At 34.2% G+C, this 10,846-nt stretch overlaps 2 protein-coding genes across 2 annotated transcripts; both read left to right on the top strand.

Annotated features, from left to right (window-relative positions):
• Window positions 1–1,405: 1,405 nt before the first annotated feature.
• Window positions 1,406–2,163, top strand: LOC107638364 (ATP synthase epsilon chain). Its single transcript, XM_016341603.3, has 2 exons — window positions 1,406–1,669; window positions 1,912–2,163. Exons 1-2 carry the CDS (start codon window positions 1,483–1,485, stop codon window positions 1,938–1,940), a joined length of 216 nt encoding a protein of 71 aa, XP_016197089.1. The 5' UTR covers window positions 1,406–1,482; the 3' UTR covers window positions 1,941–2,163.
• A 1,619-nt stretch (window positions 2,164–3,782) lies between these two features.
• EXO84B (exocyst complex component 84B) lies at window positions 3,783–10,466 on the top strand. The gene is made up of 7 exons (XM_016341604.3): window positions 3,783–4,587; window positions 6,185–6,282; window positions 6,481–7,534; window positions 7,936–8,451; window positions 9,014–9,202; window positions 9,726–9,862; window positions 9,989–10,466. Exons 1-7 carry the CDS (start codon window positions 4,438–4,440, stop codon window positions 10,149–10,151), a joined length of 2,307 nt encoding a protein of 768 aa, XP_016197090.1. The 5' UTR covers window positions 3,783–4,437; the 3' UTR covers window positions 10,152–10,466.
• The last annotated feature ends 380 nt before the right edge of the window (window positions 10,467–10,846 follow it).

Here is a 10,846-nt window from a genome sequence, read left to right as displayed (position 1 = left end):
TTATTATGTTTATAGTGTTGTCTTTTATGTAATAGAAGAAATAATGAAACAAGTTAAAATATATTATATTAGTAATTAATTATCTTTGTATGGCCAACCAATGAAATGCAATTGTAATGATTTGTGTTTAAACTCAAATCTTTTTAAGTCTTTTTTTTTTTGAAGCTTCATTCATTTTGTATCAAATATATATAATGAATTGGTTATTGAGAATAGCATGAATTTTGAATTTAGTGTGGGACATTAATTTTCATGATTTTTTGTTATAAAAACGGAACATTTATAATTTTCAACTTCTTATGATTATACAAAAAATCACTCAGTGTATTATATATTTTGATATATATGTATGAAGTGAATTAACTTAAATAGCGTGTGATAGCCAATGAGTAATAGCTCAAATAGCATAATCTCTCCATACTCAATTAAGAGGTTGCGGGTTCGAGTCTCCTATCTTTAATAAAAAAAAAAATAGCGTGTGATAAAAAATTAACAGTAAAATGGTCTCAAATTTTTTGAAAATATTTTATTGCTATTTTATGGTTTTAATTAATATATCTTTATATATAAACATTGATATCTATTAAATTTGTAAATTTTTTATATGAAAATTGTGAAGCATTTTAGGTAATTGTTTTGTAAAAAAGGACAATTTAAATTTAAATAATAATATTTGTTAAAATATATTGCTCTTTCGTTAAAAGATTATTAATTAAGCAGATATTATTTACTTTCAATTAGAAGTCACTAAAAAAACTATTAAATAATCAAATTAAACATTAATATAATAAAAAAATTAAGAAATTACGGGTTCGAATCTCTCTATTTTTGATAAAAAAATAATAAAAAAATTAACTAATTAATTTATCTATATACTAAATAAATTAATTTTTCTCCCAAATATGTAGTAATCTTTTTTGTAAACAAATAATTTATAAATACGATAAAGTAAATTATGTACATGTCTCGCACAAAGTGCGAACTCTACCCTAGTATTAATATATAATAAAGCATCTCATTGCTAATATACTATTATTTATATTAGCTAAAATTAAGGTTATCAATAAATATTTCAAACTGCGATTCAATAACAAAATATTTATATTTACAAAACCTTATAAATAATAGGTAATTGAGTGACATAGTTTCAGTAATGTAAATATATATAACTATATGCTTGTACAAAACATTTCCATAGTGATAACAGAACTTAAAAATTAAATCCATGACCAATTAAACAGTGCATAAAAATAAGTAGCTGAAATATATGTTGATAGTTGTGGATACACAATAGTGCAAGCCTTTAGCCTTTTGGGTATTTTTAGTCATAGATTTGAATGGGCTTAATGGCCTAATTAGAGGCCCAAAGAGGCCCGTAAGAAACAATCAAGAGTAGAGGAGAGGAGAGATTTCTAAGAGAACAACGCAGAAGAGTAACTGCAGAAGAAACAAAGTATTAGGTATCGCAATAACAATCGGAGAATGGCAAGTGCAGGTGGAGCGGCACCGTTTTGGAGGGCGGCTGGGATGACTTACATAACGTACTCAAACATATGCGCAAATCTGGTGAGGAACTGCCTCAAGGAACCCTTCAAGGCCGAAGCCATCTCCCGCGAGAGGGTTCATTTCTCCCTCTCCAAGTGGGTTGATGGCAAGCCCGAAAAGCCGAGTAAGCTCTCATTCTCCTCCTTCTTCTTATTAATTAGATCTGCTTATAATCAATTTCTGCCATCCAATCTCCCATTGTAAGTATGTTAGCCCTAATTCACTCCCCAACCCTAACTATCATGTCCTAACTTTTGTTTCTTCACAATTATACTGTCTGTTGGTATTATTAAGCCGATTTGTTTCGTATGGGTTGGATTTTGATCAAAGTGTTATGTTGTTGTTTCTTTCTTTTTTTTCAATCAGCTGTTCGTTCAGATCCTACAGAGCATTGATCCGTAGCTATTGGAAAGCTTTGTAGCTGCAATTATATGTCATTTTGAACCTAGCTGTTTTGTTTTATTTGCATGCTTGATCTTGTAATAATTCGAGTTTGAACTTCTGATTTGGATCCATTTTACTTTCATCTTCTGTTTCAGCGGTCATGATATGAAAATACTTTTCAACTAAATTTAAGTTGAGTTTTTATCTGAAATAATATTACTTCTCCTTTGTAAATCCATGTTTGTAAGCGTGCCATTTATCCCATGAATGATTTCTGAGGATGCAGCAACTTATAAGGCTACGCTAGAAATCGTGCAAACAAGTAACTATTTATAGGGTAAATTATACACGTCTCTTGAATCGTCCCTTGTTTGCAAGAGATGCTAATAATTTTATGGAGTGTCATGTAATTTTAATTGAAGGAAATATTAGTATATTTTTTTATAAACTGGTGGTGCTATTGATGATTTTGTTTAATCATAAGTGAGGTAATTGTAATTTATCCAATTCCAATAGTTCATTCATTTGTTGATGATGGATATGGGAATCTATGTTTTGTCATAAAGAAAGTATACGAAAGTTTACATTTGGTAAAATGGCAAAGGTGATTAAGAGATAAGAGGGTCTAAATCCTAGTGAGGATGTCTGTGGTTGACTTTGTCCTTGAGAAGCGCCTAAAATGGAAGCATTGTTGGCTGCCAAATCGGGGTTACTAGAACAACCTGACTATGTTGATTGTTGAACGGGTCATTGGGCGAAGGTTGTGGTAAACACCTGCCAAATGCTTCATTATTTTGTGGTAGAAAATAACAATATAATTCTAAACCAAGAAAAAATAAAATATGTCCCCCATGGAAACAAAGATAAAAAATTGTTGGTAATAACTACAATAATAGAACGCAGGTCCATCATCATTAGTTAACACAAAATAGATTTATTTAATTTTCTTTTTAAATTGAAAGAAATAAGAGAATCATGAGGTTTCTAATCAGTTTGGGGACAACAGATAAGGAAATATACGTAGAAAATAGAAGAGTTGAAGGAAAAGCCAGCTAGGTTATGTCCAATGATGAAGTGGACTAATATTGATTATGTTGTGTCACTTACTGACTATAAGAGAAATTATTATTATTTGTTTTGCTCTGCAATTGCCATTTATATATTCAGCTTAGCGATAATAATATCCTCATAGGGGGGAAAAACATTCAGATACAAACAATGTGAGTAAATTTAGTAAGTTTACAACTGCAAACCAAAGGTATACAGTAATGAGAATATCCAACAAGGCACTGGCCTTAACAGTGGAAGTGGTGTTTCTTAATTCTTAGCCATGCCTTCTTGTCACCTCACACTAAGAATAATTCATATCAAATTACCTACCATGTGCAATGAAAAGTTTGCGTTATTTTTCTAAAAGAATTAGAGAACGAGGTATTCCCCCAAAAAAATTCTTCTATGAACTAATTTTATAACTCGTCTCCTCTTTTTGGTAATCCAAGTTTTTTACTACTATTTTGAAGGGATTTATTTTTTTTAATCAAGTGAAGAGTATATTAAAATTAATCTTTTTCTCTTCCCTTAAAAATATACAGAATTGCCAACGAGTAATATCTCAAATGGTATAGTCTCTCCATACTCAATTAAGAGGTTGCGGGATTTGAGTCTCATATTTTTGGTAAAAAAAAAAAAAGAATATACAGAATTTGACGCACACATGTTGATATGGTAAGCATTGTCTGAAGTCTATATGGTCAAATCCAGCTAGGCAAAACGCAAAGAAATGAAACAGAAAAAGTGCAAATCCATTGTTCTTTTTCTTCGTATTAAACTTCAAGATATCTCAGATCAATGGTAAATCTATAAGACATGAATGAAAATCTCATGTCAATTATTTTGACATTTCTAAATACCCATCTCTACATTTTAGGCAAGAAACCAGCCACTATACAATATGGACCATATTATTTACCACCACGTTAAAATTTTGCATGATTTGTTATCCAATATCTCATTTACCAAAACATTTGTTTCCCACCAACTCTCGTTGCAAAGGATGCATCATTTACAGGTAAAACAAATATGAGAAAAACTGCTCCTACAAGCAAGTTCATAGTTGAATTAGTTGGAGGAAAAAAATAATATAATATTTTTATTAAAAAAAAGAAAAGAAAAGTAGTAGAAGTAAAAAAAAAAAACAGTTAAGATTGGAGAGAGAGAGAAGGAAGGAGGCGTAGTATTGTTGGCGTTGCTGGCTGGCTCTGCATTCACTTTCTCTCTCCAAGCAACACCGCTTTCCTTGGGATCTTTTCTTCTTCTTCTTCTTCTTCTTCTTTTCTATCTCTACTGTTCTTCACGCAACTCACGCGCTCACACTTGAGCTTGCATGCTGCATTCTGCCCCCGTAACAATCACTGTCTCTAAGATTTGCGCGTGGATCTAATAGTTTTTTTGTTCTGCCAATTTCTGAACCCTAATTTTGCTGATCTCGTGTCTCCGAGCTCGCTGCTTATGGCGACGGGCAAGACGTCACGGTCAAGAAGCATCAACGCCACTGTCAAGGAGAACGGACCTAAGCTCGAGGAAGGTCTCCATCCTTTCAAGTCTGACAAGTTCGATGCAGAGGGCTATGTCCAGTCTAAGTGTTCCCTCAGCGACAAGGTAAACTTTCATTATCGTGCTTCAATTTTCTTCGCTTTTTTATCATTTTTTGTTATCGGTAAATCGGAAATTAGAATTTCTATGATTCGTTTCGATGCTATTTAGTCTTGGCTTTGGAAGCTGTAGTAGATTTTATCTTAGTTGGGATTGTGTTTTGCCAATTCGGCACTCAGATTCTAGTTGTACCTGTGGTTGACCGATTATAGCTGTAATTTTGACCATTTGTTATAACGCCTTTGCGATTTTTGGTACTGGGGACGAATTGCTGGGATGATGATGTAGGAGTAAATGTGGGAAGATGTAATTCAATTTTCCGAGCCGTGATCGGAATTTATCAAACTAGGAGGTAGTTAAATGGTAACAATATGATTCTTTCATCGTTTGAATGCCAAAAACATTTGAAGAAATGAAAGAAAACTAGATTTATTGATAGTGTTAATAGAAGCAGCACACGTGTTCTTATATAGGCTTCAGTATTTGTTAGGATAAAGGTGGCAAACAATAATGTTAGCATGCTTGTAGCCAACTCTCCATTTTCTCCCCAAATGGAGGGACAGTTGATTTCTTCCATAATGCTAATGAATAATTTATTTTTATTTTTCCTGAAATCCCTTGCCTCGGTTTCATTCGGTTTCTTGGACAAGGGAGTAAACTATCCGCCAACTTCTCCTTACACTAATTCATGTTATAAATAAATATATTCAATTATCCTATTTCTTATATACTTTTGGAAAAAGTTTAAAACAAATAGGATGAAGTGCCCTGGAAACTTTGCAAATAATTCATCTTTCCTGGCTCGAGGTGTTGGTCTCATGTCACTACTATCGCATTATGTGATAATACTTGTAGCAATATTTCAACTGGTTAGACACAAAGTCTAGCATCTCATTTTTCTAAATTTTTTCCCCACGATTTTGGCAACCCCATTTTTAGATTGCGGTTTTTTAAATCTATATGAGAGCTCATCCTGAAAGTTTGGCAGCTATGAGCCTAAGACAAGATGGCACTAATAACGTCTAGGCAGTTAGGCACCAGCTGATATGGGACTCACAGTTAGCCAATCTTGTTTGACACTTGTTCCTCACTTTCTCTTAAGCAAGAATGTAAGAGATCGAGTTTAAATTCGTGAATTTTAACATAAATCAACACGGATAAAGTCAAATTAGTTATAGTCGAATAAACTCTAGATAGTGGTTGTCTAGACCAAACACAAAAGTGTCAATTGTTTTCTATTGGTTATTAAGTCCTTATAATGAACGAAAAGGGAGACGTTATATCAGTTTTCCTACCTTTATTATGGTTTATTCAATCAGAGATGTGTCTTCTTTACACTATTGAGGGTCTATATAGGTCTCTTGTAGTTGCAAAATAGTTTTGTTGGATCATAGCATATTAAATTTGTCGAAGAACAGAAGTAGTGCCCCCAGTGATGATCACTCAGTTTGTTGGGCTCTTTTTTGCTTCCATTTAGTGATATTGCAGTGTAACCATTTGTTGCCTTATTGGCTGTAACTTGTTTCCAACATCTTAGAGAGTTTGTATGTTCTTTCATTTAATTTTCCTAATCAATTATGATAATGTCATCTTTGTTATTCAGGAAATAAAACAATTATGCACATATCTAGTGGATTTGAAAAGAGCTTCTGCCGAGGAGATGCGTCGAAGTGTCTATGCTAACTATGCAGCCTTCATACGGTTAGTTATAATTCATAAACATTCAACCAAATACACAAATATTAAAAAAAATTAAAATAGAGCTGTAATAAAATCATTTTTTTATATAAATAAAATTAGGTCGTGATATTAAAAAGGAAGGAAGAAAACATTTTCGTGTTATTTAACTGATTTATCACTGGTCTTGTTTAAATTTTTGCAATGTGTAATACATTACAGAACATCTAAGGAGATATCAGATTTAGAGGGGGAGCTTTCATCTATCAGAAACCTGCTGTCTACACAAGCTGCCTTGATACATGGTTTAGCTGAGGGAGTTAACATTGACTCATTGTCTATCTCCAATTCTAATGGTTTTTCTGAAAATGCTTTATCAAATTCTGAAGATAGGGAGACATCAGACCTGGACAAATGGCTAGTTGAGTTTCCTGATCTTTTGGATGTTCTATTGGCTGAAAAGCGTGTTGATGAAGCTTTGGCTGCCCTTGATGAAGGAGATCGTATATATTCTGAGGCAAAAAAGATGAAATCTCTCAGTCCATCTTTACTTTTGTCTCTACAGAATTCCATTAACAAACGTAGGCAGAAATTAGCTGATCAGCTTGCTGAAGCTGCTTGTCAGCCTTCCACTCGTGGGGCTGAACTTCGTGCATCAATTTCAGCCCTTAAAAGGCTTGGAGATGGTCCCAATGCTCACAGCTTGTTGCTTAATGCCCATCTGCAACGATATCAGTATAACATGCAAAGTCTTCGCCCATCAAGCACCTCATATGGAGGAGCATATACTGCTGCTCTTGCACAACTGGTATTTTCTGCAATAGCACAAGCTGCAAGTGATTCATTGGCCATTTTTGGTGAGGAGCCGGCTTATACTTCTGAACTTGTGATGTGGGCTACGAAGCAAACAGAGGCATTTGCTCTTCTGGTGAAAAGGCATGCATTAGCTTCGTCAGCAGCTGCTGGTGGTTTAAGAGCTGCTGCGGAGTGTGTTCAAATAGCATTGGGTCATTGCTCATTGTTGGAGGCACGTGGCCTGGCTCTTTGTCCTGTGCTTTTGAAACTTTTTAGGCCTAGTGTGGAACAAGCATTAGATGCTAATCTGAAACGAATTCAGGAGAGCACTGCTGCTTTGGCAGCCGCTGATGATTGGGTACTCACAAACCCTCCATCTAATCGTCAGACTGGAAGACCTTCAAGCATATCAATGAATAATATAACAACATTTCAACATAAACTTACAAGTAGTGCTCATCGCTTCAATTTGATGGTCCAGGTGAGAATCTAGCTTTGACTAGGTAATGTTTTTTACATGGAATGAATGTTAATTCAAAATAAGGATGTAGCATTGGTTGGAACTGTGTAAATTGATGTTCTAAGCTAAACGCAGATATTTGTTTATATGATTCTCAATCTGAATCTTTTCTTGAAAATTGAATCTTTTCATGATTCTCTCAGTTCTGTCTCAACGGCATGCTGAACCTTCTCTTTGACGAGATCGAGTAAATAATTGTCTTTTTACTGGAATACACACATCCCCGGCATATTTTAATTCATTTTAACTCTCTTTATGTTCTCTTCTCTCCTTGTTTCTCTTTCTTTTCCTTTTTTGAAAGAACTCCCTGCATGTTTTCTTGTGTATCAATCACTTCATGCTGGATGTTTATGCTTATACAGGACTTCTTTGAGGATGTAGGACCACTGCTTAGTATGCAGTTGGGAGGTCAAGCTTTGGAAGGGTTGTTTCAAGTGTTTAACTCTTATATCAGCATGCTCATAAAAGCATTACCTATATCAATGGAGGAAGAAGTAAGCTTTGAAGAATCTGGAAACAAACTTGTTCGAATTGCTGAGACTGAAGCCCAGCAGATTGCGTTGCTTGCTAATGCTTCATTACTAGCAGATGAACTACTTCCGCGTGCAGCCATGAAACTATCTCCCATAAATCAGTCTGCTTACAAGGATGATAATAGGAGAAGAATCTCTGACAGGCAAAATCGTCATCCTGAACAAAGAGAATGGAGGAGACGACTTGTTAGTTCCGTTGACAGATTAAAAGATACATTCTGTCGTCAACATGCTTTGGACCTCATTTTTGCAGAGGATGGTGATAGTCATCTCACAGCCAATATGTATATAAATATGGATGGAAATGCAGATGAAATTGAATGGCTTCCATCTTTGATTTTTCAGGTATTTTGAAAATACAATATTTGAATCTGATACTACCTTCATGAGATTATATTTTGAAAAGTTTTCTGCCTCATATGGTTCTTAGAGTGGAATGTTGCTTTTCTTTGTTGGCTTTGTTCTGCATGAGATGTATTTGTAATGTCTTAGATTCTGATTCAGTGGCCTCATGGCTGTATCCTGCTTGAAATTGTTTAGTATCTAAGCTTCTTCCGTTTTCTTAGGTGGTTATGATCATTTTTTTATCCGAATGGCTCATGTAATTTAAAATCTTTCCCAATTCATTTCCATAGATGCTAAATTGCTAACTTCAACTTGATTTTTATTTTGATTTTCAAACTGATTACTCACTAGTTCTTACTTTCGAATCTCATAGACAGCCATCTTCTATACCTATGAGTTGGACATTGGATTTGAAAGAGCTATTATTCTTTGAAACTGTTATGACATATTTATTTGTTACTAGATTTCTTTTATCTTTTTCTATGAATGATATTCTTTACAAACTTTTTAACTTCTGCATATATGATTGAAGATCTGATCAGGCTCTTTTGTTATTGTCCAGGAACTTTTCATAAAACTGAACAGAATGTCCAATTTCGCAGCAGATATGTTTGTAGGGAGGGAAAGATTCGCGACATTGCTCTTGATGAGACTTACAGAAACTGTTATTTTGTGGCTTTCAGAAGACCAAAGCTTTTGGGATGATATTGAAGATGGGCCAAGGCCTTTGGGTCCTCTTGGTCTCCAACAGGTATGGAATCAGGATTGGTTGCTTATTTTGTGGATGAATATTCATTGATGAAGTGATTAACTAATCATTAAAAATACATATTGCAAACTGGACAGGAATTGATGCTTTATATAAAAATATGGTCGGTTGAGTTTTTTATGGCAATTCTTGTATAGTTGTATCACCTAATGATAAAGTTCTTGCCTTCTGTTCTAAACCATTGCTATCATGAGAAAAATATTTTTGACTACCATATTCTTTCATTGAACTAAACTACAGTAAGCCAATAGCAACTATGGAATATATCAAAACTAACCAAATTCAATGGCTGAAAATTAGCTGCAACAGAATGAGCACGATTCATTACTGCTGATTATATGCTGCTTCTGTTTCAAAGCTATTTTGTTGTCGTAAAGAATGTACATTGAGCTGTGCATTTATTTCTGACATTGTTGTTCTTAGAATCCTTGGAAGTGTATGCTTGCAATATGATGTAATGGTTTATTGACATCGAATAATATTACATTTTGGGTGCTTTGTGCAGTTCTATTTGGATATGAAGTTTGTGGTATGTTTTGCCTCCCAAGGTCGGTATTTGTCAAGGAATCTGCAACGAACTGTCAATGAGATTATAACCAAAGCAATGGCAGCATTTTCGGCAACAGGGATGGATCCATATAGGTAGGCTACTCCTACGGGTCATTTGAATGTTTTGTTTTCTATTTTCCCTCCCATTGATAGTTGTGCCGTTTAAGGCATTGGCTCTGCTTCTTATTTTCGATTCATACATATCTCCTTTGTTGGCAGCGAATTGCCTGAAGACGAATGGTTTAACGAAATATGTCAAGATGCTATGGAGAGGCTAAGTGGAAAACCAAAAGAAATAAACGGTGAGAGAGATCTTAACAGTCCAACCGCTTCAGTCTCGGCTCAATCCATTTCATCTGTCAGATCCCATAGTAGCTCGTAATGAATAGTTTCATTCATCCTTGTCCCTTGTATATTACGACACACACTCCTTTTTTTCATTAAGGAATTTCTGCCATATTTCTGTACTCCCATAAGATTTTTCTCTTTGCTCTTCTGATGCTTTCCCTTTTTCTTTTAGTAAGTTTTCCCGTCGTTCATGTCTTAATTTCGTGGGAGATGGGGATGTAACCCTGCATTTCTGTAGATTTAAGTTTTTAATAGTCAGGTATTCCTAAAAATTCAGGTTGTCCTTTGATTTGTAAATGTTGATTTGATTATTTGTTTCTTATTCTCATATATTATTCTTTTCAAGCAAGCTTTCTCCAAATTTCTAAGTTCGATTTGCTTGGATGACACAGTATGTAGACCTGCATTGACCATTTCATTTGTTTTCTTTGAAAAATATACTCACGGGAACTCAATTTCTCTTTCTGGTTACTAAGATACAAATTATAAAATCTCTTACAAGGAAGTTTCTTCATCTTTTCATTTCATTTTTCTTTTCAGATTCAACGGTTGTTTTATTGCTGCTTCATTTATATGGGTAATTTTATTTATTATTGACATTAGGTCATAGCTACATTAATATCATATTGAATTAATGAAAAACTAGGCATATAGGTGCATACATATACCGCAGTAACCATAAACAGTTAGTTTATCAAAAAGAATAAAAATGCCAAGTACTTTACACTC

Source organism: Arachis ipaensis, chromosome B4 (genome assembly GCF_059453495.1).
Source record: "Arachis ipaensis isolate K30076 ecotype BB chromosome B4, ASM5945349v1, whole genome shotgun sequence".
Classification (NCBI taxonomy): domain Eukaryota; kingdom Viridiplantae; phylum Streptophyta; class Magnoliopsida; order Fabales; family Fabaceae; genus Arachis; species Arachis ipaensis.
The sequence above is the reverse complement of the archived record's forward strand: the minus strand, read 5'-3'. Positions and strand labels throughout refer to the sequence as shown.